This window comes from Euwallacea similis, chromosome 16 (assembly GCF_039881205.1).
Source record: "Euwallacea similis isolate ESF13 chromosome 16, ESF131.1, whole genome shotgun sequence".
Classification (NCBI taxonomy): Eukaryota; Metazoa; Arthropoda; class Insecta; order Coleoptera; family Curculionidae; genus Euwallacea; species Euwallacea similis.
The window spans coordinates 1571155-1599010 of NC_089624.1; the positions used below are offsets into that span (position 1 = coordinate 1571155).

A 27856-nucleotide genomic window follows, 5' to 3' on the forward strand; every position below is an offset into this window, starting at 1 on the left:
ATTAGCGCACCACCTTCAACTTCAATTTCAACCACCACAACTTCAAAGGAATTTTAATAAAAATCATGAATAACAAAAATTAATTTTATTTATTGAGAAAAGTAATAATAGAATTAAATTTCTTCCCCTCCTCTATGCTAACTTGGATAACATTAGGTTAGCTCAGTTTTTTTAGTTTTTCAGATTTTTTGTTAAAAATTTACGAATAACAAAAATCGAAGATAAACTGAATTTCTCGTTTTTATTAGGTTCAATATCGTGTATTCCCGCCTCTAGCTCGAACAATTTCCCTCAAATGTCTTAGAATGCCATTAAAAAGTTTTGCGATGAATTCTTGGGGTATGTTGTGCCATTCTTGAAAAACTGCGTTTTCCAGCTCAGCCAAGTTGTCAGAAACAGGATCGTCGTCGAATACTCCGTTTGAGATAATCCCAAACATGTTCAATCAGGTTCAAATCATAACTACGCGCCGGCTACGCTAAACGTTGAATGCCAACCTCGTTTAGATGTTCGCGCATGACCAAAGCTCGATGCGGTCTGGCATTATCATCCATAAACAAAAAATTGTCGCCAATGTGAGGTGCAAAAGGTACGTGTTCTTCTAAAATGACTTGGATGTGCCTCTGAGAGGATAATGCTCTTCCTCGGATCACTGCAAGGTCCATATGGGCCTCGAAAGAAATGCCATCCGAAAACATTATTGCGCCACCATGGTAAGCCACTTAGGAAACCATACATGTTTGGCTGTATCTGTCACCTGGTTTTCTCCAGATAAAAGCGCGTCCATCGGAAGATTTTAGGTCCACTCTGACTTCACCAGTAAGCAAAACTCCAATAAAGGATATTTATTATTAGGTTGGAGTGGATTAAATAATTCACAGCTAGACGTTCTCGCTGATAGCTTCCCTCCAATAGATGGGAAAGAATCAAGTCTATTGGAAAACGAGATCAGGCAATTTAAATATTAATTCGGGTCATATTGCATTGAAAAAGTATCATAGGTTGATTTTGCCGCTGGTGATTGTGGCACTAATGGATAGGCGAAAGGATATATAATTCTTTATAATATGCGTGTTCTGGGATAAGCAATCAATTTTTATGCAAAGAAGCTTAATTCTGAAATGTGAAATTTAAGATGGCGCTCATACAATAAGACAAAGTTGGTGATGGTTGTCGAAAACTGAAACGTCGGGTTTCGATTAAGACATCTCCTCGTTGTGTAAGAGGAAAAGTTACAATGATAAAGTGCTTTTTGAATTACCTAATTAAGCTGAAGAAAAGATAAAAATGTTTTTTAAAAACTTCAGTTTGCTTTGGATATTACCGAAAGTTATTAAATTTTTTAAAATTTTAAAATAGCATATTCTTGAACTCTAAATTGCGTAATTTTGCCCCAGTTTAACCAACTTTGTAATTTTTTTATGGTTACCGAGGTCTTCATCGTTGAATTCCAAAAACTGACACTGTATAAGAAATCCAAATTCCCTCAAACTTTACGAACAAGGAACATGTTCAGATTAGTTCAGATTGGTGTCAAAATTAAAAACACCTTAACGCCCAAGGATATGACATAAACGTCAATTTTGCCAAACTTGCCAAAAACATTGTCTATCAAGGTTTTATTTATAGGTTAACTAATGAAAAATAAATATGCATTGAGTCTTTGATACTTAATAATAAAATGTTTAAAATAATATGAAATATTCCTTAAACGAATGAATATCAATATTAAAATAAGAATGACTAACATATGATAAAAATTAACTTTAAAGCCGAAAAATTTTGAATAACATGGAACATCTAAATTTTAAAAAGATATGCAGAATTTGTATGAATGAGGGAACTACAATGTCCCTATTCAAAGTTAGCATGTTTAAGAAGATGATGGCCATTGCCTCTGTCCAGGTAAGTATTATTACATCACACTTTCAATACTCTTGAATTTTGATTTATAAATCAAGGAGAGATAATGTCAAATATATACTGCTCATTAAACAGAAAATCCTTGACTCTGATATAAACATAAATGTTTATACTGCCCAGTACGTTTGAACTGGCTTAACTTTTTCATGTTAAGCATTGATATACAGGGTGTTAGGTGATGAAATGTATGGGTGTCTTCTATTTGATGGTTGAAAATAAAGAAAAATGATGATTTTTCATTTGAAATATGATTTTGTGAATGATCCCTTTCCAATTACTGACTGAGATATCGACAGTGTTAAAGTTTTAGATTATTTTATTATTTATATTTTATTAAATTTTATCATCTCAATAGTTTAAATTTTAATTATTTAAATTCGATAAAGTCTGGTGATTTAATTTTAATCAACTAATTAAACATTTTTCAACTTCTTGTTTAACTTTTAATAGGTTTGGCCTAATGATGGATTACCAGGGCAAATATGCAGACGCTGTGCTTCAAAATTACACATTGCATTCCAGTTGAAAAAACAGTGTGAGAAAACTGATTTAAAATTGAGGCAATTTAAATCGTCCATACCAAATGACAAGAAAATATTTGAGCCAGTTCAAGCTAATATTGACCTAGTTGAGGAGGGACTCTCACAGCAGGTAATAGATCAGATATGTCCTGTCTATTTAAAAAATGTGTCTTGTTAGCCTTAAAGTCTTAATGTTTCTTCTATTCATCTCCCTTTTTGCACATGTTAAGAAGATATGCTAAAAATGTCAAAATCAAATTTTCAAAGGTGGCAAAATAATTATTAAATAAATAAGCAGCAAATACTTATCTGTTTCTCTTATATTGTAGCCAGGTTGATAAAGCACATGGTAAACCTAATATTTTTCAAACCCATAATCTCTTGAAACCAAAGCCAAACTTAAAGTCAAATAATAGATTAAATTAACAATTTTTCATGCAGAATTGCCAATTTAAGCAACACTTACCCTTTAAGTTCAATTTTAGCCTATGAAAAATATAGAGCTTAATAAACGATAGGATTTCGAAATTAGTCTTACTTTATAAATTAAAGTGATTTTAGCTTTTAGGAACCTATGTATGTAGACATGGAAAATTTAATTGTATTCTCTATTATTGTTATACTGATAAAGATTAATTAAGTCACTTAAAAGTAGAAACGTGAATAAATGAAAAAATACACAATCACAATTTAAGTAAACAGTTTTAAAATATGGAAAGGAAGGTCAAAGATTACCTACAACATTTGAACATACATAATTATATTGGAATTTTACTTAATACTTATTAAAACTGAGTTTCACAGATAAATGTTCAGGCCGTAACTCAAAAGGTGTTCATTCAGAACAATGAAGCTGACTTAATCGAAAATTTGAAACCTCCAGATCTAAATTACGATCATTTTATGACAATGGCATCAAATGGAGAACCCATTTCTCAAGTTTCTTATACCAGTTTATCTACTATGGAAGGTGAAATACACGTTCCAGGATACAATGTTCAAGGCCATATGGTAAGGTTTTGCCATTTTGTTATGTGAAATCTGTATTTAGGAAAAATGGCAAGTTCTTGTTTTTTTTGATATGTAAATTATTGCACTCAACTTTTTCCTCTTTTCAGTTACATGTTTCTATTAATATAAAGGGTTCCTCAGTTCTTTTGTTAATGGCAATTTCTCACCAATTTCACAAACTTGTAGATATATGCTCCTCAATATAACATTCAAACTCAACACTTAAATACCCAACCTCAAATACAACAATCCCAAATTATACCACTAGAGGTTGAAACTCAACTGCCAATACAAACCAAAGAAAAGACTGAAAATATTGATAGTATAGAGAAAAGTATCGAAAATGTAGATGAACGAGACGGTAAAGCATGCCCTACATGTGGGAAAATATTTCGTACAAATGTTAAGTTAAATAGACACATGAAGATTCATACGACTTGTAAGTCTCTTAAGTCATTTGGAGTGTATAGATTTACCGACTTCAGTATTGCAGCACCCACAGAATTTCCATTCAAGTGCAATATTTGCGGAAAAGCATTTGCTCATGGTGGAAACTACAAGATGCATCTCAGAATTCATAGTAATGAAAGGCCGTTTAAATGCCCGGTTTGTGAAAAAGGTTGTCGGCAAGCACAAGATTTGGAAAAACATATGAGAACGCACACTGGTACGATAAATTATGTATAATAACCCTTTAATTTTCACTTTTGCTAATATTCAGAATGGATTTGTTTGTTTTTCAAAATTATTTGAATACACTTAACCCATACTCGCTCTTAACCCACTGTACTTTGATATTATAATTTCCAGGTGAGCGCCCTCACAAATGCGGTTTTTGTCCAAAAGCGTTTGCTACAAGTTCAAATTTAACAGCACATATTAGAATACATACTGGTGAAAGGCCTTATGTATGCTGTGTATGTCAGAAAGCTTTCTGTCAATCTAGTGAACTTACGAAGCATATGCGGACACACACTGGGGAGAAGAGTCATATATGTGATATTTGTCAAAAAGGCAAGAAATTCAAACACACTTACAAATTTTTACGTGAGGATATTCACTAACTTAGCAAAATTGTTGAATCAGTGCTGAAAAAAGAAGTTTTTTTCTGAACAAATATGATATATTGTCTTTAGACTCTGGTTTTTGATTGAATAGATCTATCCTTAGATGTAATGTTTAATTTGCTAGGTGAACTATGTCTGGGCCTTAAACAGGATGAAGCTCTTGTTGCTGTAATTAAATAGAAGATTTATTTAATTATTTAAAGATTAATGAAATAACTACAAATCAGATTTGCTTGCAAATTTCTATTTTGTAATTTTGACTTTCATATTCGTCGTACTTCTGCATAAACGCTAAAAATTTTAAATTAAAAATAGTATTTGTATTCCTGTATATCTAAGAGAAGGAAAGAAAGTTTAACACGATCTTTATTACCAAATTTCTCGAAATCTAGGTTTCAATGGTTCCAGTGGTCTTCTCACTCATCGTAGACAACACACTGGTGAACGTCCCTACACATGTCCCCATTGCAGCCGAGGTTTCGCCTCTTCAAATTGCCTTTCCTCACACATTAAAACCCACAACAAGGCGTATCCACTTAAGTGCGGTCAGTGCGATCAAACTTTTCAATCTCTTTCCAGCTTGAAAGAGCATATGACTGCCGACCATAATGTAGCAGAACTGATCCAATGTAAGATGTGCGATAGTTCATTCGAGCGAGTCAACGACTATTTTACTCACATGAGGACACATGAAGAGATGATTAATTAGCTAGTGTCTAATAATCTGCTTTGTTTAAATGTGAACTTTGTATGATCTCTGCTAGTATTTATTATGTGTTTAGAGTGCTGTTCTAGTGACAGTTTTAAGGATTTTTACATATTATTGATTTTTCGTAGTATTAAGAAAATTTGTTATTGATGAATTTACAAATTACAGAAATTGCAACGCTGAATCAATAATATTATTTACCTATACATGAATGATCATGATGTTCACATTCCTTTGCTGTTCAGGCCTGGTGCGAATGTGATGTATCATCTTACAAAGTCCTTTACGTGTCACGACTTTCTGCATAACCCTTTTATATAATAAAACCCTAATTTTTTGAGGTTCTTCCAATTGATTGATTGGCTTAAGAGTGGACGCAAATCTCGGTTACAAACTTTAGGCGAAAAGCGGGCTGGCGAAAAAAGAAGTTGTCAGTATGCAGTTTGTGGCTTTTTGAAAACATAAATATAATAGACCCAAAAGGATAAGTATCGCCAATTTTTGCATGTAGTTATTCTCAGAAATTGTCCGTTTTTTACTTTCAGTTCTAAAATATTAATTAACTTGCCACACGCCCGAGAAATTCGTTTCTTTTGAAGTTTCATATGTGAATTCGAATTTTCACGATGCGTTCCCTCACACAAGTTTCGCATCAACGTTTAGGGCTTACTGCACACCTTTCACAAGATTTTTAGCTAGACATGACAGAAAATCTTCACAGACTGAAGTGGTCGTGGTAACGTTAGAATGCTTTGTATATTATAGTTTATCTAATACTGATTTAGTGTATTATTTGATTGTTATGGTCTGGTATATATTCAATAAGTTTTATTTTGGATTTTTTCTGCGGAATATACGCAATTTAATCGCAGTCACCATAAAGTGCAGAATATTTCATTTATTTTTAACTGTCTTTTTTTCAGCGTTTAGGAGGGCATCTGATTCTGGCACATTTGTCGTGTCCAGCTACATCCCCCGTTATTTCTTTGAGGTCCTCTAGCTGTTGGAAAAATTGTATATGTATTTAATAGCAATAAGTTTTTCAAATATGGTGGTCTCTCATTACGGTAATTAAAGAACTCTGTTGTGTCAACGTTAGCAATCTGTAAAATTTAGTATTTCGAGTGTTTCTAGATGGCATAAATGACGGTCGTGTTACGTATTGCGCGGTGAGATGACTGCGCAACACCCAGCCAAAGTTGAGTGGAATGGCCTTGATTTTTCATTTTGTAATTTGCAAAACATTTTGTCAGCTGATGGAGGACGTGAAATTGCGCTTTGGCTAAAAATGCCTAATTTTAGCCCCATGGTTGATTACGTTTTTGCTTTGTGAACTATTAACGAACAATATTGTTTAGTGAAGAATCATTTCCGTGCATAAGTGAGGATGTTGTTGTTTGTATTTAAACAATAATCAGCTGTGAAAATGTCCACTAATCGTCAGGTAAGGAGCATAGGGTTGGTTGGCCTTTGTATCCCTTCATTTGAAGGGAGTGAACCATGTGATGAAATCTGTATTCTTCAATCTCAAAGCTTTATGGAGGAGTTTCAGTTATTGCATGCGATTGACATTAGTTAAACCTGATTATTATTTGCTGACTTCATATCCAGTCTTTGTTTATGTTTCTGAAAATTACCTGCGCAGGTATGTTTACCTACCTGGTGTTTTTTGAGCGTTAGCATGCATTAGCTAGTAAGGGTACCAAAACAAGTCTTACCCTATACACCCAGGTAGGATTTAGGAATGTGGCCTTTAAGTTTAGTGGTTTATTAAGGTTCCTTCCATTTAAAAGGGCTCTGTCTTCTTGACCATCATTGATGCGGGCTGGGTGCTGGGTTACCCCTTAGATGCTAATTTTGGGGTAGATAAATGCTAAAGTGAGCATTTCACTTGTTATTTTGGTTTTTAGAACATCCCAAACTGGGTACATACTAGGATTGTTATTAAACTTTGAGCCCCAGTTTTTGCCACTCATTGCCTTGTATCCTTGTGATTTCTTGATTTTAGCATAACAAAGAAAATATTAACTAACACTCTACCAGAACTTTCACGGGTGTTTGTGCAAAGTGGTCCCCTCCCAATTTTTTGATTTTGCAAAATGAAAATTTGACCTTTTGGTCATGTAAATGTTTAACATGTTAACAATTTGCCTTTTTTATATTTGTGGCAGTGATTTACAACTTTTGGTTTAACCAAAATTGACCTCAACTTCACTATTTTAAATTCATGCATCTAATGTTTCTAATATGTTCATATGTTCGAAAGGGGCATAACATTTTCTTTGCAATGATGTATGATGCTTTGATACTTTATTCCAAACTGTGGCAAACATGTTTTTATTTAATTGTCAAAATGGCACTATATTTTTTAGTTTCGGTATATGAACGTGACGCATCATTTTAAAGGAAATTGCGTGTCATCTTTAGCACTTTTGTGTACAGCAGTCAATGCTCATTTATACCATTCTTTCTGCGACACCCTGTATGTGAGAAGGAATGCATTTATATTATTTTTAACCACGTTAGCAGTGACATAAGAAAAGTTAAATGGGCCACAAGGATGCGTGCCCTCTTCATGCACATGTGTGATCGAAGATGATTGATAGACAGAGGAGAAGTAATTAGCAGAAGCATTCGCCCTACAAGCGTGGGTTTAATAACGCCCATCAATAAATGACACCCCACTTGGAATTCCTCTCGACGTACATTTGTTAATAAAGAAAGCTTAAAAGTTGTCAGGATCAGAGCTGGAGCTTAGCACTAGATTTATTGGTGCTACAGATATTGGTTGTTGTTGGCCGTTCATTGGTCAGAAAAGTGGCGTGTACATTATGTCAGCATAATTGACAACCTAAAAAATTTAATTTTAAATTTTTAAAGTGAAAATAAGCAAAAAAGTACAGCGTAAGCTCCCGTTGCAAAATCTCCCGTAACGGAAAAATATCACCTGGTGCAGAAGCCAGCAATAATGGAAACATCCAATAGCGCGGCAGCCAAGGTTTGTAAACGATGTACAATTTCGAATGTTTATTTTCCGAACTGCGGGGATCATGAACAACGAATTACGAGGAACACGAACAACAGAGCTTATAAATCCAGCTTTGGGGTAGTCGTCGCACAGGTCTAATGCAAAACTGGTTGCTTTATTCCTCGATTCGAAAACTGGAGCGGTGCAACAATGTGCTACAATTCTCGTAGCTTTTCTTATGTAAAAAAAAAAGATTTTTAATAAATCATGCAATTTTTTTAATTAATAGACAATTGATGAAAAAACAAAGAAGAGGTCTAATCTCCAAATGATCTCAATCCCGTTTTATCCTCCACTGAACGAATTGATAACATGTAAATCTATATTTCTTTGAACTGTATGGTACTGGTTTCGTAACTGTGATAAATACAATTTTCGATACTCTAAATTTCGTTTTTTTTTATAACTCCTTTCGCTTTTCCCAACACAAATGACTCTCCTTAAGATTTCCTGCAGTTGCGGAGATCCATCATAGGTTCTTTTCAAGTTTAAATTTAACGAGATGACACTCAAATCAGATTTTAAATGAGTATACTTTCACAGTGCGCATTAAATAAGGTTCAAATAAAGCAATACAAAAGCAAAAAACTTTATTTCTTTTTCAATAATTTGTTTGTTTACATTTTGAATGCTCGGATTTTAATGCGGCAGCCTAAAAAATAACGTGACTGCCATGGGCGATTATACTGACTGTATTTTTATTTTTGTTGATAAAATAAGTACTGTTTGTTTGTTTTGGTGCACTGCCCTTAAATGTTTTGTCACTCGAAGTGCGGAGACAGGAAGAATAGAAAATACTAAAACGTAAACAATAATTATCTGCCCTAATTGTCAAATTGCGTTAAACATTAAACTAAAGGGCGATATGTACTTGAAGGGTAAGGGACTTGGAAAACTGCAGTTTTCCAAGTGACGTAAGTACGATGAAACAAACTACATACTTTATAACCGTTTCCAGTTACTCTCGTGGAAATTGCCTCTGTGGATGCTTTGATAAACATAATTTTTTAAGTAAATATACTCAACTCAGGGCATTGTCCCAAGAAGGTTGATATATTTGTGGCGATATAATTCTGATGGATTCATAAATTTGCCAGGTGTTTTTGAAAAACGAAGTTCCTCCCAAAAGTTTATGAATTACGCCAATTTTAAAAACAAAAAATGTTTAAATGCTTAGTGTCCTGCTTGTAATTATTCACATGTGTGAGGTGTGATTTTGGGTCACTTTTTGCCCGACGAGCCTTTTGGAACATCCCATATCCTAATTAGTACGCTAATGATACATGTGTCAAGCACCAGAAATGTGAGTCCCAGTTTCGGCTCTAGTATTTTTACTCTTCTGGTTTACAATATTTTCCTTATGTAATAGCAATGTCCCATTATTTACAGGTAGATCTAGTTGCAGTGATTGAAAAAACCCAATGACTGTTCTTATCGTCTTTGCATAAATAAATTTCTTCAAGATGGTGTACATATTCTTTGTTCAATCAGGAACCATGATGACCTTTGACAATGAAATCTCTATTATGGAAAGGTAAGTTATAATCACACAGCTCTATAGGATATCTTTCAAGATGAATTATTACGTTCGGGTCTTTTAATATCTTATTTTGCATCATGTCCAGAAAGCTGGATTTATAAACTGCCGTTCCCGTTCCTCGTTTGCTGCTAATGCGCTTTCTTCGTTTGACACTATGATTTTATATGTTGTTGTCTTGCTCAATTGTCCCAGCAGCAAGCGAACAGCGGGAACAGTGAAGTTTATAAATCCAGCTTTATTCATTTAACGACGTGGTGTATGTGTTTTTCTATGTCACTAAGCCAAAAACTAAATGATAATGCATATCTCATTTTAAAGAACTAACGCTCTAGCTGACATCGTTACTTCTATTTATTAGTACACTAAAGTTAGACGGGGAAAGGGAACTGAGGTTTGAGTAATTTATCAACATAAAGATCTGGAGCAATGTAGCTTGCTGCGTAGATTGGAATTGGAACTATAACGTTACACAATCTTCGCCACGATTTTTAACTTGAAAGAACTCGCCTAACCCAAATATACATTTTACCCTATAACCTTAGAAATGCGAACAGCAATTTAGGTGATAGAAATAAAGGCGCATGCCGATTTTCAATAATGAATTGGTCAGCCTTGAACTAATTAAATTTTCTTTACACAGATAAAAATGTACTTATGTGGTTGGTAGTTATGTAAAAAAGAAAGATATGACTTTATTCTAGAGATAAAACCATAGAAGTCAATTTTTGAATATTTATTTGTCTTTGTTATCTGAGCCCTACACTGGCATGTTGACCCGAACTAAGAATAGGCGCTTGAAATGCAAGAAAAATGTGGTAATTATTGAGCTTTCATAATGACTATTCTCTTGATTTCCAGTGCTTTATTTTTAAACATATTTCGCCTTATTATAGAAATGCGCTGGTTCATTGTAAATTTCCTGTAAAAACTATTTATAGATTACTTATGTATACATGAACTATCCATATATTAAATGGACCTTTTCTTCCTGGCCCCCTGCATAATATCACAAATATGGCTGCCCCTTTAGAGTGTTATTCGCAGTTCTTTCAGAGTTCCGATTTTTGAGAGCACGATTACCAGAACGGCAAAAAAATTTAATACATAAAAAAAGTAACAGGAAAGACCAGTGTGTCCGCCATCCTCTCATTTGAATTTTTATTTAATTCAAGTATTCCCTGCCTTTTTGACTAGAAGAACATGTAACGTAGGTAGTAAAATTATGTAGTAAAAACGCGAACCGCTAAGGCTTTGGACATACCTAATAGGAAGATTCTTATTGTGGTGGAATTATAAAACATCGGATTGATATTTTAAGTTGGTCCGAAAGTTATTCCCGGATCAGAATAATACATCTGACTTGATATGATTAATAAAACATCGAGATTAAATCTCCTATGAAATAAAACTTACACGACGAAATCCTACGTGAGTAACCGATTTTTTGCAAGAGGTCAAATAAACCGCAATGATCAGCAGATTTTGTAAAATTGTATTTATATAATTCACGCAATATTGCATTCGGGGATGACGAAGAATGTTAATTTGTTTAAAACAATACTGTCTACATAGCAGGTTTCTACTGGACAGCGACAATATCCAATGACATGTTAAAAACAGATAATTACAAATGTAAAAACATATAAAGAAATTAAATTAAAAGAGACATAAATAATTAAACTGTCCTTAAAAAGTTTCAGTAGGAATGGAAATGCTGTTTTTTTTATTGAAATCGCATGGAAATATGAACAAGGAATAGAATATTTCCTACAGTAATGAACCAAATTTAAAAATGCAACAATATATCTATGGGGTTTTTGATTCAAAATTCTTATGTGACTATTATTTTTTCATAGAACTGGCAACGTTTCTTTTGTGAAAATATTTTTAAAGCTAGGTCGTATCTAGGAACCCAAAATAAAAAAATGCTTTTCATCGTGTGGTGATTTAACAACTATTTGGTTGTTATATATATATTGTTACTTCCTAGCAAATATGAAGCCTTTTAGCGAAATTTTTGATCTTTATTTTTAAATTTCAGCGTTGCCAACCTCAATGAAAAAATTCAGGATCGATGCCAGATTCCTGTTCAGCAACAAGTTTTGCTGATCAATGGCGGCGAATCTTTGGAGTCACAAAAAAACCTTTGTTCTTACATGGCTGGGACTGACACTAATCCAATCTATCTTTTTTCGACAAATTACGACATAGCAAAATTGGATATTTTAAAAAATTTAAATTACGATGATTCCGGTGAGCCCTAAATTCGGATTTAACAATTTCCACAAATCTAATATGATTTCTTATAGAATTGAAAAAAAGACTGATAGAATCCCTCTCCCTCCCAGTGTCATTGACCACCGTTAAATTACGTGCGCTGGTTGCACAAGATTTTTTTAGTGTTGCGAAGCTCCAATTAGAGTTTTGTGAGAATATGGTACTTGAGCAACATTTACAGCAACAAGGTATAGAAGTAGCTGAATAGAATGCATAACACGTTGTCATGCTTATTAGCTTGTTATTAATATGTTAAATATAATTTCAATTGTTTGCAGGTTGGTCTGCAGTTATAGCTAATTTAGAAGATATAGTTACAGAATTTAGAAAGAGATGGGAGCTATTTCAAAAAATGTATAACGATTTCATAGCCGAACGTCACACTTTTGAAGGTTTCTTACTTAGGTTTGTAATAACTTCGTTTTTCTACGAGAAAAAAATTAATGTAAACTTCAGTTTTGAAGAGGATAAGAGGATTCTTCAAAGAATTCCTTTAATTGACGTATTGTTTGATTCACAAAAGAAGCCAAATGTTACACCCAACACATCTGAAACTACTAGCAGTACCTCCCAGACGGTGCCGAGTACAGAAATAAGTTTATTTGAGTGGATTTCTTCTTCAAGCAGCAGCAGCAGCAGTACTCGTAGACTTGAGGACTTGTATGCTTTGTGCAGATCTAGTTTACATAAGGTATCTATTATCATACTCCAGGTTAAATCATTAATGTATTGTTAACTTTAACTGCAAATTAATTTCCATAGAAAAGTTCAAACATAGCTTGGTTATTGGTTAGATTCGTAGGCTCTATTGCAAATGTCTTGATGTTAAAGTTAATCAAATATTAATAATTTGACACTTAAGTTCAATTATACATTTTAATTTTACACACCACCTGTAGTAAAAAAGGATGTTGTCGTAGCTTAGCCTTAATGGAACATCAGACCATTATTTCAAATAACTATTCACAAATACATTTAAGGGAGTGAGTTAAAACTGTAAGAAAATTAATCCAAAATTTATATTCTTAGTTTGAAATCGAAATGATACCGAAACTGAGAAAGCGAATTGCAGAAACTTTGAGTAGCGCTGAAAAACCTGAACGAAAGGAAATTGAAGGCTTAGGTAAACGATTGTTTGACTTGGACGATTTGCTTCGAAAAATGAAAAAAGCCGTTGAGCACCAATCGGATATGGCTCAGAGCTTTTTGCAGGTAGGTAATTGACTCATTATTAGATATATTTAAATGTTTTCCTCTAAAAATGCTGTTTATAAGTATATCAGAGAGAGCAAGGCACAAATACGAGACAGTTTTGCGAGCTTTATTATGTAAAAGGTTACCCACCATTAAGCTAAAAAATAGTTTTATATGGTAGCTTAACATTTGTCATTACTTTGCAAAAATCTTTCAATCACTTTTTAAAATCGGATACTGAACGATGTACCTTTATCCACTGCTCTATAAGAATACGAATCTACTGTTTAACAAGTGGTCAACGTATTGCAGTTTCGACCTTAATAAATAGGTTTTAAGTTGGTAAATTGCTAATGTTCATGTTTGACAATTGAATTATTGAAAACTACTGTCTTTTGGAAAATATCTATCAATTCCATAGAAACTGATCTCTCATCTAAATAACATTCCAAATGGGAACCGGAATGTGTTTTTGATTTTCATATTTGATTTCAGAACCAGAACAGTGTTGCACATATGAAAGACACATCAATCCTGCCAGATCTGTGCGTAACACATGCTCAACAGTTGGATTTAGTAAAGAACTGCCATCAACGAATTATAGAAGACCGCAGTAGAATTGTCAAATCAAAGAACGAACTTAGTAAAAGTTTGTGCGCTAGAATCGCGTACGTATAGGAATATATCATCTCTTTAATCTCCCAAACTTTTCACAGGATTACTTACTTATGTCTTGTTTTTAGGTGGGTACAAACCGTCGAAGATAAATTTTGGGAACTGGATTTTTTGTTGGTGTATTTCAATGGACAAGTTAATAGGCTCCGCAAACATTTAGAGTTGTTTCAACAGATTCATTTAGCTCCAGTGATTTACATGAACGCGGTAGTTGAAGTTGTTAGGAGACGATCTTTTTCCCAACTATTTCTTATGGTAAGCGTACCGTAATTTGTGTCTGTTATCCTTGCATTAAATAAAATGTGCCCAAAAAATACTGAAATTCTCAATTATTTCGATAAATAGTGGAATAATCTGAAGAAAACTTGGCACTAATGATTAAATAGTTATTTCTATATTAAGAGCGCAGTGCCACGTTATCGATTTATGTTTTGGAAAATTAGGAAAAATTCCAGTCCCTGTCTTACACACTACAATCCACTCAAATCTATTCTTTTTTCACTAATTACGCCCTAACAAATGGCGATTTTGGCAATTGGCAGATTCAAAATGAGTATTAAATTGCATATATTTGTTTTTTTGCGAAATTATTTAAATACATAATTTTTCCTTCAGTGGGCTTCAGATTTAGCGTGCCAAATGATGACAATTTACAACGAAGAATTGACTCGACGAAAAGATTTCAGTTCCCAGTTTGAAGGACATTTTTTAAATGCCTTATTTCCTGGCATGGAAGATATGCCTCCCCCGTTCGCCATAGAAGCGCCGCCAATGTTTGATGCGAAATTGCCTCAAATTAGTGAAGAAGACCTTGAGAGACTACGCCAGGGGTTGCCCGATTTCTCGGAGCACCTGACTGTACCTGACATGAGCCATGTTATTAGTTTTTTTATGGGGACTGGCACAAAGCTCAAAGAAGATAAGGTAAAAGATACGTTATTGAAAAACCATTGAAAATACAGGTGTGTACTTCCACATCTACCATTAGTTCGCTCATTTTTATGCTAGTCTGTTCCCCATAAATGATTTTATCGTATTATTTATTAAAGAAAACTCCACTTTAAAGTAGAAAGTTAGATTTTCTCCTTCAATAAGCGATTTAAGGCAATTTTGAAGTCTTTTTTCGCGAAAAAAGTAAGAAGAGCTATAATATTAACAGGGTGTTTGGAAAAGATATAATAACATTTCGGTAGAGGACTTTTTATGTTGAGATACACAATTATAAAACACATGGTCAGGATTTTTTGGGATTAAATTTTGGATTACCAAATTCTCGAGGCGGGTAATTTCACTGGAATCCGGAATCCCGGTATTTTAACTTCTATAAGAAATATCGAATTAAATTCTTTCCCGATGTTTAAGAAATACGCTGTATGTTTTTTAATTGTAGGTAGATGATGCTAAGGCTGTGGAAGAAAAGTTAATTCAAGCAGTTTCCGATGTGGGGTTGTCTAGTAACTTAGATAAAAATTTGTTGCAAGCTACTGGGAGTGAATCTTCATTGGCCTCCGCACCTGGTTTTCCCGTTCTCAAAGATGACAAGTTAGTATAATATTAAAAATGTTTAAAATGCAGTCTATTGTTTTTGAATCAGATATATGTACATATATATTTTTTTAACTTTAAATATAAATTTGGAATTTCGGAAAAGAGATTTACAAATTCCAGCGATAAGGTAGGAAAAATGGGTCCCTTGAATACAGAATGGGCCGCATGAAATAACAGAAGATGCTACAACTGTTTAATTTAAGCTGCTACGTCGCAATTATAAAAGTATTTATTTCGATAGGTCAGGACCATGTACAGTAAAATCTCCCTTGACGGACACCTCCGATAAGCGGACCTCTCTAATAACCGGACAGTTTTCTGGGGACCAACTCTTTCCCATAAGATATTCTAATAAATATTTCTCTATTAAGCGGACTGTCTATTAAACGGACACGGACATTGAATCTAACTCCATTTTTACATTTTTTCTCTCATAAACGGACATTTATTTAGCCCGCGACCAGGAAATAATTTTCGAATGAACGTTGCCGTTCCTTTTAATATATTTAACGAATGGCAACGTTTTGCCTGGCCGCACGTCTTTCGTAGGGGAATTACCGGACTCCCGAAAGGCATATTATGTATGTATAACCATGCCACTATTTTTGTCTACTACATTTGTATTTAACGCAACGTTCGGAGTAGTCGTAGTAGTAGTAGTATTTCTCCTTGTGTGTTTTTAGTGTTTATATGTTAATAATGGCTCCAACAAAACGTCTGTTAACTTTAAAAGAAAAGCTGCAAGTAGTGGAAGTTTACGATAGAGAAAAACTTAGTGTACGTAACTTAGCGGCCCGATTTAATATAGGAAAAACCCAGGCAAGTGAAATAATTAAGAAGAGAGAACAACTATTAAACAGTTGTGTTACATCATTTAACTCGGAGCAGAAGAGATCATTCTTCAAAACTAAGGGATTTAACATCGACAAACTAACTTATGAATGGTTTGTTAAAGCCCGGAATAAAAATTTTCCTATATCAGGGCCTATAATTCGATCAAAGGCGAAAGAACTTGCAGAAAAAATGGGGTACCAGGATTTTCGCGCTTCTTCTGGATGGCTTGAAAAATTTCGGATTCGACACAACATTACGTTTCGTTCAATTTCAGGAGAGGCTGCTACTGTCAATACGGAGCACGTCGCCATTTTCAAGAACAATATTTCGGTGTTACTGAAACACTACGAGCCAAGAAATATCTATAATGCTGACGAGACTGGCCTTTTCTTTCGTGCCTTACCCGAAAAAACATTCGCTTTAAAAGGTGAAAAATGTGCGGGTGGAAAAATGGCCAAAGAACGCCTCACTATTTTACACTGTACAAATATGGCAGGTGAGAAGGAAAAGCTTTTAGTTATCGGAAAATCAGCAAGGCCTCGTTGTTTCAAGAAGTTGGACCTACGTACTTTACCTGTCACGTGGTATTCAAATAACAAATCTTGGATGACAAGTAATATCATGACAGAATGGCTACAAGTGTTTGATCACAAAATGGCCAGGGAAAAACGGAAGATTTTATTATTTATGGACAATGCCGCTTCTCACCCAAGAGACCTCAATCTGCAGAATATCAAAATAATTTTCTTACCACCAAATACGACAGCTTTGTGTCAACCATTGGATCAGGGAATAATAAAGAATTTTAAAATATGTTACCGCTCAATTATATTAAGACACATTTTAATAAAAATGGACAGTGTTAACAACGCTAATGAGTTAGCCAAATGTATAAATGTACTGGAGGCGGTGTTTTTCATTCATTCAGCTTGGAAACAAGTATCTTCTACGACCATAAAGAATTGCTTTACTAAAGCTGGGTTTAGATATGAAGTTACACCAATATCAGGTGAGGGTTGGGACCCAGATGACGAAGTCCCGTTATCAAAACTTGCGGAGGTGTGCAAAATGATGAGACATGCTGGACATGAACAAACTGATACAGATGCTTTTATTAATGTTGATAACGCTGTTCAAGTTGAAGATCAAGAAATGGAAGTTTCAATTTCTAATGAAAACACGGAAGAGATAGACTCTGAAGATGAATCGGATACGATGATATACAACAATAATATGAGCGATAGTAAAATACATTCTTACAGTGACGCGTTTAATAATGTAAATAAATTAAAAGAGTTTTCTTTGAAGAACAGTGATTTGAGAGGATTCGAAATGTTAAGTAAGTTAGAGATACATTTTGAAGAGGATTTTATGAAGAAAAAGACCCGTCAAACTTCAATTACTGAGTATTTTACTTCTAAACTTTAGTTACCTAAATATGTATGTATATATGTAGTACATACATGTACATACATATACGTACTTGTTAATTTCTCATTTTAAAATATTTCTTTTTTTGTGGCTGATTAGTTAAGATTATTCTTATTTTACTCTCTTAATTGAATAAAATATTTATTTAATAAATAAGTTTTAAAAAACCCATCTATATTTTCACATTTTCTAATAAGCGGACACCTCCTATAAGCGGACAAATAGAAGACGACCACCGGTGTCCGCTTATGGGAGATTTCACTGTAGTTAATTGGTCAAATTTTCATAACAATCTTATGTCTAGTTTTCCATAATCATCTAACGTTGTGGGATAACCTGTATTAATTGTCTTTTCTGTATCCTAAATAGAGGCTGTGAGTCCGAAACGGACACTGAAGAGTACGAGAAAATCAGTGAAAATCCTTTGGAGCTTGCTTATCCCCAAACAGTTTCCACTGGAGTCGGTTCTTCACATGTCTTAGAAAAAATTGACGCATCTACTAGCACGGAGGTATGTTATTTTGAATATTTTGTTTTCGTTAAATTTAAGTCTATATGACATAGGTATATTTTAACATTTTAATGCTCTTTAAACCTGGTGAAACGAAATAGAAACCTAGTTGGTTGTATATATGTATTTTAGTCTGTCATTCAGTTCATCATTAACCATGTTACCACTATTCCTATTTTTTTACCAATATATTTTTTCAATCATATTCTATTGTTCTAAAGAAGCTACGCACTTCACAGTATTTTCATTGCTATATGGGTGTTACTTGATTATAATAGCAAAAATAACCTCTCAACACTAACATTAAAATACATTTTTTAGGTACGCAGTCAAATTCTTCCTCCAAAAAAACCTCCTCGCTCTTTCCGTGTTGTCCAATCCTTCGAAGCAGATCCCCTACAACGAACGCCGAGCATCAGCACAAACGAAAGTTTCTCTAACATTAAAAACATCTCCCTTGATTCCATCGACGAACTATCCAGTATCAAAAACTTTTCCAGTACTACTGACAGTTGCTTTAACTCCCATTACAATCAAAACGCTTACTGCAAAGATCAAGCTACTTATTTATCAAGTACTAACACCAGTTCCTTGCACCTGACTGACGTAACCAGCTTGTCGATTAATTCGAAAGCAAATATATTGTCGCATTACCAAGGTTGTAGCCTGATGCTCAGCCGTTCAAAGTCCATTTCCCCTCAAAGTCCCAGAGACATGAGTTTTCAAGAGACTGTTTCTCCTCAATTGATACACCAGTCGGATTTCTCTACCGATGAGTTTTATATCGACGAAAGTTTGCCCTCTAGTGTCGGCACCGGCAACAGTCAAGGTTCTGAATTTGTCAGACAGCTGGACACCGCGAACATTGTGGTCGCTATGCTTCAGGTATCTATCTTTTCGTACGTTGTTGTTGTATATGCATATATTGCAGCCCCGTCGATAAGTTACATTCTAGTTTGAATGATTTTAGTTTAATAAACTCCTGGACACGATTATCGCACCACAATAAATATGCGACAACGTTGATGCTTAATATGCCATCTCTAAACCTATTGTCCTATTTAATAATTTTTTAATTGTAGGCTTTTTTATTTTAAGTTATTTAGCATCAAAGTTCATCAAATTTTTGGTGGTGTAATAATTTTTTTCAGGAATTCAGTTTCCATTATTTAATTTTTTCTATCGGATTTTGATTTTTGCATTGCAGCAGCTTGCTGTTTATTGATTTCCTTAGAGATAGACCTAGCCTTGTGTGTTGTATTCGCACTCTTATAATATCCTACATATGTATATGCACCACTTTGTTATCACTTAACAAAATTTTATGTTGCGCTTGTGCTTAGTTACTTGCAGCCGATAATCTATAAGGTTGCTTGTCAGAGGTTTATAACGGAGATGTTTTATTTACCTTCCTTTTTTTAGACCTTTATAGGTAGATGGATACCTGATAGTTTAGCCCCACATTCAAAACCATAATGTTTCTTCCCTGAATTATACAAGGGATGTCTTTAGTTTGTAAATAGTTTGCATGTGGTTTCAGTTTTATATTTACTCTATACAGGGTAGAACGCTTCAGACGGGTCTTTGAGTGGTTGGAAATAGAAAATTCATCATATCTATATATATAACTTGGGTATTTGAACTGTTGTACTCCCCTTTATTCAATATATGTTTAAGTAACTTGTTGCACCTGGATTTGTTTTATGGTTCCAGTAAATCTCGAGCACCACCCTTTGAATTGAGCGACAAAGAAACTTCTATAGATCCTAAGTCAATTTTTAGATGGTGAAGAATACACAAGAAATGGTAAACACAATGGGGAAACTCAATGGCTTAAAATGGTTCTCAATTTTATCCTACAGCTTCTAAGATTTATACGAGTTGACGATATAGAAATTGCTACGGGAAATCGGAGGAGAAGGGGGTCATTTTTCAGAGAAATGTGGTATATCGCAATCACCAGATATGTGTAAACTCGTGACCATGAAAAAAGCTATGTAACGTTTAGTAATAAATGTCTCCAACTCAAAATCAAATTTTTTTGAGCAGGAATCTCCATGCATCAAGTTCATGAACTATGTTTATTTGCTGTTTTACTTAACAATTAATTTCTTCTTTTAGGATAACCTACAAATATCACGATCAGAGTACGAGAAGCTTAAAACCACAGTCCAAACTCTAAGTAACATCGCCAAATCATCTGCTACAAGCTTACGTGGGGACCTCAATAACTTAAAAGTACAATTCGCCGAGCAGTCTAGTGAATTGAGAAAACAGTACGAAGAATTGGGCACTTCGTGGGAAACCATTTTGAGCGAATTTGATCGTAACGAGAAAGAAATACTTGAATGCATGAGACGGGAAAATGAAAGGGAGAAGGAACAATATAGGTATAATATTTTGGAGAAAGAAGATATTGTGCGTAGGCTTGAGGAAGATAAACGGGTATTTAAATTTCTTCCCCAACTTTAATAAAATTATTATGCTGTTTCGTATTAAGGCAATGGAAGATCGGATACATGGGACGTGCCTAGATTTAGCATCATTGGAAGAAAAATTAAGGAAACAAAATAGTGAAAATGCAAGTAGAATCAATGATCTCTTAAAGCAACTGAGTGAAAAAGACGCGGATAAGGAGCAGTGTTTGAAAGAACTGAGCGAAAATTTGAAAATGGAACATCGAGCAGAAATAGACAATATGAAGTCCAGGTAAATTGGTCGTACAGGATGTTACAAAAAAAACCGTCAGCCATAAAATGTTATTATACTTTCTCATGAGTTTAATTAATGTTTGTCTTGGTGATTTGGTTATATTGAATTTTGTCTCTTTTTTATGTTCACATAGTAATATTGCTTTAGGAATTTCAATATTCTGAAGAAACCAGAAAAATTAAAACAGTTATTGGTGTACGAATAAATAAATTTGAAGATCAGGGGTCACTTAACTATCCTATTTTCAAGCAAATGACAATAATTTTTAGTTTTATTTTTCTGTCATATTGCGTAGGGCAGCCACTATTTTTCTATCCATAATTTTGATACTACAGATTTAAATTAATGACAATGGAGAGAAGTCCTTCCTTAACATCACTGGAGAAAGATAAATCCGGAGATTTTAGCAGTTTATCTGGTCATACAACGCTCTTGGTGCAAATGACGGAAAATTTCGAGTTGGATAAAGAAAAGGCAGTATCAGAAGAAAGGCAGCGGTGGGAAAATTTACTGGAGGAAAAAATAAAAGAACTTCAACGCAAGTAAGTCAATAAACCCTCAAATATTACTGTATTTCTATTTATATTTGGTTTGCAGATTTGACCTAGACAAACAGATAATAAGCCAAGATCTTGCCAAAAGACTGTCTCAAGATAAAGAAAAACAAATCGACGTACTGAGGGAACGAGAAAGAAATCTCAGCCTTGAAATTATTAAGCACAAGACGACTATTCAGCAGTTAACAGAATGTCAGGAAGAAAGGATCGAAGATCCTATGTTAGTTGAGGAATTAGAATTACTGAGACTGGAAAATAAAGAGTTGCAAAACACATTGTCGCAGTTTAAAATCCAAGGAAGTGATGTCATGTCTACATCGGCTACGGTTTCTAAAGGTGAAAATAACAATTTATTTGTTAGTTTGTTGTTTGTAGCAAAAATGTTGCTTTTGAGAAGTGAAATTAGGTCGTTGAAATCTGTGTAAAAAATTGCTTTGCATACTTTAATGCAAAATCAAATTTTTGGATCGGAAAAGATTTACAAACATTTCTAAAAAACGTAAAATATCGTGTTGTTCCAAAACATTAATTTATATCGAAATACCCCGTATTCATGTCTGACCGTATAATAATTGTTGCAGGTGATACTCTAAAAAGCTCGATTGCTGCTGAGTCTAAAAGTCAAGTAGTGTCTGCGCGAGTAAATATAGACACTTGCAAAATTGGTGATGTTGTTTTGGTGCTATGGGATCAGGATCGTGGTGTTTTTAAGATATTACAGGTTAGTGAAAGGTTAAAATTGAAATATAAGATATCCCACTGAGGATGGAACAACAAAATTTTAGGCTTTCCCTGTGTTATTTAGAAATTTTAAACCAGCTATTTTGTATTTTTCTTTGCAAAGTCTAAAAATCTTATTTCAAAAATAACTAAACTTAGTACCAAAAAGTAGTGTTTAATGACGTTAAAAATAGTTTTTTCTAAAGTTCAAATTTCGATCTATTAATGTATTCTTTCAAATGCAATTGTTCAAATGCTGGAACCAGTATCGATCAAAACTGCATAGATCCAGCATATTATAGTGGATTCTGAATTTTTGCAATAATAATAACTTTTGGTGTGAAAAACCACATGTCTAAAATTTTTTATTTTGTCTTTTTTTTAGGAATCAAAACGGATGTATTTCTTACATCAGGATTGCTTAGTACTTCTTGGATTAAGCGTAACAAATGATAAACCCAACATAAGTCATTGTGTCGGTGAGGTTGTGGATGTAGAATTTTGTGAATCACGTAAGGTAAGTTTTAGTTAATCTAGGAAGGATTTTAGAATTTAGAGCACTTATTGCCTATCTTTGTTTCATTTTCTAGGACAACAATCGTTATAAAGTTAAAAAAGGATCCAAATTCTTCATAGTTAAAATAAAGTCAGTGGCTTCTCCTGATGATATCCTACAATCCCAGTACCTTTTACCCAATGCTGTAAATCTGTCCGAAACAAAGGAACCCCCTGTTCTGGACTTTAATATCATCCAGTCACCTTTGGAATTGACCTTGAAGGGAGTTGAAGAGCAACTGGTAGAAGACACTGGTATAGTTGAGAACGTTGAACAGGCCGCTGCTGCAGTGGAGGATCCGGAGAGGTACATATACAGGGCGATTTTTAAGTTGGGGATTCCCTTCTATTAGGAAGTAAATCTTTTCTCTTACATATATATGTATATATCTATGGTTTGAAGCATCAGTCAAAGTCAATAAAAAGATTTACCTACCTTTCGAAAAACTTCTTCATTAATATCCTTTAACTACATTTACGTAATAAAACTTTAAATTTTGTTGGACATATTAAATTCTGTTAATGATGAAATAATTTTCCTTGCCAATGTGTCATAAACCTTTCACCAATTTATCAAGAATTAGCGCGCTAATATCGTCTACTTGCTAGTATGTTTTAAATAAGTTTTGATATCATGAAGACCACAACTTACATAACAAACCAGCACAACAGTAAAATACTTGTAGCGCAAATCCTTTCGAGTACATTATTCCGTGAACAACGTGTTGTCTGCACAACTACCTACAGGTTGCTTATATGTAACATAAAATATATAGGTTTAGTTTAAATGTTTTAATTTACTCTAAGAGTTTTTTGAATTCATATCAAGGAGTTTTTCCCATTTTTCTGTTGCATTCTAGATGTATCGGACTTTCCCCATATTCCCCAATAATGTTCAGAATCCATATATTATCTTCTATTGAGTCAACTGTGCTAATAAATATCGCAATTTCACTAGGAATGCTGAAGAAACATTCTGGTCGACGCAGTACATTTCTGATGACCGTGACAGATTACTCCATGAGTTTTTGGAAAGAGAAAAACAGTACCAACTAGAGATTTCCAAGTATAAAAGTACTATAGAGCAGCTGGTGAAATCACAAAATAGCACTAAAACGGAATCCGTGGAATTAGAATCTTTAAAAAGTGACAATGAAAAACTCCAAGAAGAACTTGTCAAAGTGAAGAGTGAAAAAGAGGCACTTATGTCTTCTTCGATGGCTTTGTGTGAGGGTAAGTTGATAAACTTATGTTAGTTGCACACACGTAACGCAGCTTTAGGTACATGACTTAAATCTCTAAAACATCCATATAATAATTCCATCATAATAATTGGAAACGGAAACTACTGACAGGCGCTGCTAAATGTAAACAAACCAAGGAAAACGAGTACTAAATTATAATCTCAACTGGCATTGCACGTTAAATCTAATTTTAAAATTACTAGCTTTCTTCCCTTTGCATGTTGCTCATCAAAAGTTGCATTCATGAGTTCCCATTGGTTTTAATTATAAATAATTATGATTTGTATAAAGTGAAATCTTGATGACGTTGCAAATCCATATTTCAGGTAAGGTAAATGCGATGACGAGCCCTCTAGCTATGTCTCCTCCCATGTCGGATATGTCTAGAAGCGAAGTAACTTCCAGTTCTAGCCGGCAACATCGGCTTAATATCGACACTTGCAAAGCAGGCGATGTGGTGTTGCTATTATGGGATCAAACTCATGAGAATTTCAAAGTTCTACAGGTAGCGTCCATGTATGGTTTTTGTAACTTTTATTCAGGTTGCTCAAATTTCAAACTCTTAAATATTAGGGCCATGTATATATATATATATACACACTCTTATTGTGACACGTCTTGTTTTTATTTAGGAATCTAGATACACATATTTCTTACATTCGGATTGTCTGGACAAGTTAGGTCTGAACATCACAGAAGGTAAACCCAACAAAATGTACTGCACTGGCGAAGTGGCGGACAAAGAGTATTGCCAAACTAAAAAGGTAATTAATCAACTCTTACATTACCATCCCGTAGTAAAAACATCAATGGATTAATTTACAGAACGAGAATCGTTACAATCTCCCCAAAGGAGCTAAATTCTTTAGAGTGAAAGTAAAACCTGTGTCACCCATTCATCGCGATTCCAAGGAATTGTCGCAATCTGTATACATGGCCAAACACTCTTCTGGTATGTCGACCAGTCACTCGGTAATCACCACTTTTGATCCAGTAATGGAGGAAAGCCAACCCCAAGATCGAATGCCGCAACTGTCTTCTGAAGATATCGATAAGGATCTTGAGGGGGAGATGAAAAGCGAAAGTGAAACGGCCTCGGAGAATGTGCCCGAACAGGTAGATGTGGAGAGCAGAAATATCGAGAAAAAATTGGCCGAAGATAGTGGGATTGAAGAGGCCGTTGTTGCCATAGAACACAGTGATCGGTAAGTTGGAAATTTAAATATTTTTTTAAGGGAACAGGGAACATCGATGAATATTCGATTTTTTCGTTTTGCGTGACACTACCAACTCTATTACAAATTTAAGGCAACATTTAATTAATAAAATGACTTTCAACTATAGGCCATATCCATGAAAGTTCTGAACTTTTTTTATTATTTTGTCAGGTTTGAGGGTGACTCTTGTAAAGAGGTGTTTGAGCAGTCGACCTATGTAAACACAAATTGGTTAGAAGCGATGTTTCGAAGCATGTTTAGCAAATAAACTTTTAGCTTGAATAAAGTATGTATTATATGGCTTTTTTCATATAACCACAAAAAAGGGTTTGTGGCGCTAATAACATAAGGCATCTTATTTTCGAATTATGAAGTGCTTTTTTTAACGCTGCATTAAGATATCCATTATTTTTATATCGATCATGTCGTCACTAGTCATCAGAACTAGCCTATGTACAAGGTAAGAAATTTTGGCAGTTTATATACGAAATCTCGGTAAATATAGGAATTGAAGAAACAGGAATAGAGTACTGTCTTTAATTTTCTTTAACAAAACGTAGTTCTGTTTGTATTAAAATAGTTAGGTGAACACCTGGATGGACAAGCAATATTTGCTTCAGATCCTTAATCATATTTGTATTGCTGTTTATCAAGCATCCCAATTTAACTAAAATTAGTTGAAGGTTAATTCTGATTTCCAGTGACGATGTATTAAATTTGAAATCATAGAGTGTAGATCATTTCATTAACAAATAGAGGTAATACTGCTAAACATTTTGAAAGAAACCCATTTTTATTGCACATTTGGATTTTCCTTTCGAAAGCACATGAAAATCGTAACAGAGTATTATTATATGAAAAATTCTTAAGTGAATTCAAAAATCCGTTCATATATAGGCTATTCGGTTGAAAAAAAGTAAATTTCGTATATGACTTTGTTCTAAGCAACCCTGTGTTACTCCAGATAATTTTAAAATGTGTCTTTGAAAATAGCCTCAATCACTCTAAACCTCAAATTAAAATGTTATATGGTTTTCCTATAATCGTCCACGTCGAATACATAAAAGGAACTTGTCTATGTCAAAAAGCCAGCAACACATTTCTTAAGGCCATCAAAATGTACAAGGACCGCCTTTAAATGAACCAAGCTTAAGCCATGATTCATTAAATCGTCCTTACCAGCGGATGAAATCGCCTTAGTAAAGCCGACCAAGTCGTTTGGCGCATTTTTATGATATGGTTAGAGTTATAACCAAAATTCGCAACCTGGCCACAATCGAGGAAAACGTGATTTTGTAATTGTTTAAAAGTATAAAATTTAAAGCATGCTATCGATTTTATCGCTACAGGACACCCCATAAAACCTGTACAACTTTTTTCCGAACACCTTGTATATTTCTTAATACATTGGTATCCACACTTTTTCATTATTTTCTTGGTGTTACCGTTAAAAAGGTAAATAAAAGTCATTTTTTCCTATAATTATAATATTTATAATGGTACAGAACAATTAGCATTTTTTCTGGTACATTTTTACAACTTATTCGATCCACTTTTAAAGAGATGAAAGGGCTAAAATATAATTGATAATTAATAATTTAAGAAATAACCCATTGACTAGAACGTCCTTAAAAATGTGTGTTCACCAGCTATGCATAGCAAGTGTCCAAGGATCAAAAGAAAATATGGTAAGACACGTTTGATAAGATTACCGCTGATTTTTGTATAACTGGAAGTAGTTAACTGAAACACATTATTACTACATCTTTCTTACCCTTACGGCTAGACTTATAGTTTCACCTAAAGTAAATCTGAAAGTTAAGCTGAGGGATCAGTCAATTACAAGAGATCATTCCTGAGATTAACCTAAGATGTCAAAAGTTTTAATTTGACCTCTAAATATTTTATAAAATTAAATATATTTTTATGATATTGCAGGTAGTCCAGTGGTAGTGAAACGCCAATTTTCTCCAACAACCGACTAACCGACTTTCAAATAACAATTTGCACTTGAAATTTAGGTTAGAATTAAGTGGTATTAAATAATAATAATTTTGGGCCGTAGTTGTTTTTGTGATATTAAATGCCTTGTTTCATATGTATCAAAACAAAGAGGTTGTGTTTTACGTGCGTTGATTGGAGATTCGTTCGTTATATGCTTATTAAAGGACGAGTTGGTATTGATTAGTAGAGTGCTAAGCTTATTCCCGATATTATTATACCCTTAGAATATAGAGTAGTAGATAATATTATGATTATGAAAGTGATATACTTAATAAAACGTTTTTTACTTTTTTTTTTTTTCTTTGACCCTTTTTTTTATTACTATTTAGTTCATAGCTGTAATATTAAAGGTAGGTCTATTAATCGGGCAAATTCGTATTCTATGGGCGTCCCATCGAAAAGTACCAACATTTAGAGCTTCATTAATTGTATTGTTGGATATATTTTTAATCATTAAAATGATTTGGTTTTCTGATCGTAACAAAGCCCAGTGATATTAAAAAACAGAAAGCTATCATTGTTAAGTTTCAAAGTTTGGTAACATTCCACACCGCACCTCGATATTGCTTTTAGTTTTC

General features: G+C 34.0%; 2 protein-coding genes across 4 annotated transcripts; both read left to right on the forward strand.

The window, feature by feature from the left end:
- The first annotated feature begins 1698 nt into the window (after positions 1-1698).
- LOC136414045 (zinc finger protein 501-like) lies at positions 1699-5422 on the forward strand. Its single transcript, XM_066397839.1, has 7 exons — positions 1699-1905; positions 2374-2574; positions 3249-3455; positions 3642-3894; positions 3949-4122; positions 4266-4469; positions 4915-5422. Exons 1-7 carry the CDS (start codon positions 1792-1794, stop codon positions 5229-5231), a joined length of 1470 nt encoding a protein of 489 aa, XP_066253936.1. The 5' UTR covers positions 1699-1791; the 3' UTR covers positions 5232-5422.
- Positions 5423-6446: 1024 nt separating this feature from the next.
- Atg17 (autophagy-related 17) lies at positions 6447-27568 on the forward strand. 3 transcript variants are annotated; one of them, XM_066397985.1, is made up of 26 exons: positions 6447-6675; positions 9649-9793; positions 11841-12052; positions 12109-12264; positions 12355-12481; positions 12533-12767; positions 13106-13288; positions 13766-13938; positions 14014-14200; positions 14561-14869; positions 15336-15487; positions 18128-18269; positions 18591-19154; positions 20391-20714; positions 20770-20978; positions 21317-21523; positions 21579-21874; positions 22120-22259; positions 22644-22775; positions 22849-23120; positions 23772-24046; positions 24384-24562; positions 24690-24821; positions 24883-25262; positions 25446-25560; positions 27213-27568. In XM_066397985.1, the coding sequence occupies exons 2-25, from the start codon at positions 9723-9725 to the stop codon at positions 25540-25542; spliced, it is 5154 nt and encodes a 1717-aa protein (XP_066254082.1). In that variant the 5' UTR covers positions 6447-6675; positions 9649-9722; the 3' UTR covers positions 25543-25560; positions 27213-27568. The 3 variants fall into 3 exon arrangements, with proteins under 3 accessions (XP_066254082.1, XP_066254083.1, XP_066254084.1); XM_066397986.1 differs by lacking the exon at positions 25446-25560 and having other exon boundaries at positions 6448-6675; XM_066397987.1 differs by lacking the exon at positions 18591-19154 and having other exon boundaries at positions 6451-6675.
- The last annotated feature ends 288 nt before the right edge of the window (positions 27569-27856 follow it).

Excerpts from the sequence above, each read along its gene's own strand:
- LOC136414045 (XM_066397839.1), top strand. The coding sequence starts at position 1,792 with ATGGAACATCTAAATTTTAAAAAGATATGCAGAATTTGTATGAATGAG. Across the intron at positions 2,575-3,248 it reads AGGAGGGACTCTCACAGCAG|ATAAATGTTCAGGCCGTAAC; the intron begins GTAATAGATCAG and ends TGAGTTTCACAG. Across the intron at positions 4,123-4,265 it reads ACATATGAGAACGCACACTG|GTGAGCGCCCTCACAAATGC; the intron begins GTACGATAAATT and ends TATAATTTCCAG.
- Atg17 (XM_066397985.1), top strand. The coding sequence starts at position 9,723 with ATGGTGTACATATTCTTTGTTCAATCAGGAACCATGATGACCTTTGAC. Across the intron at positions 12,482-12,532 it reads TTTGAAGGTTTCTTACTTAG|TTTTGAAGAGGATAAGAGGA; the intron begins GTTTGTAATAAC and ends TGTAAACTTCAG. Across the intron at positions 21,524-21,578 it reads ATAAAAGAACTTCAACGCAA|ATTTGACCTAGACAAACAGA; the intron begins GTAAGTCAATAA and ends TTTGGTTTGCAG.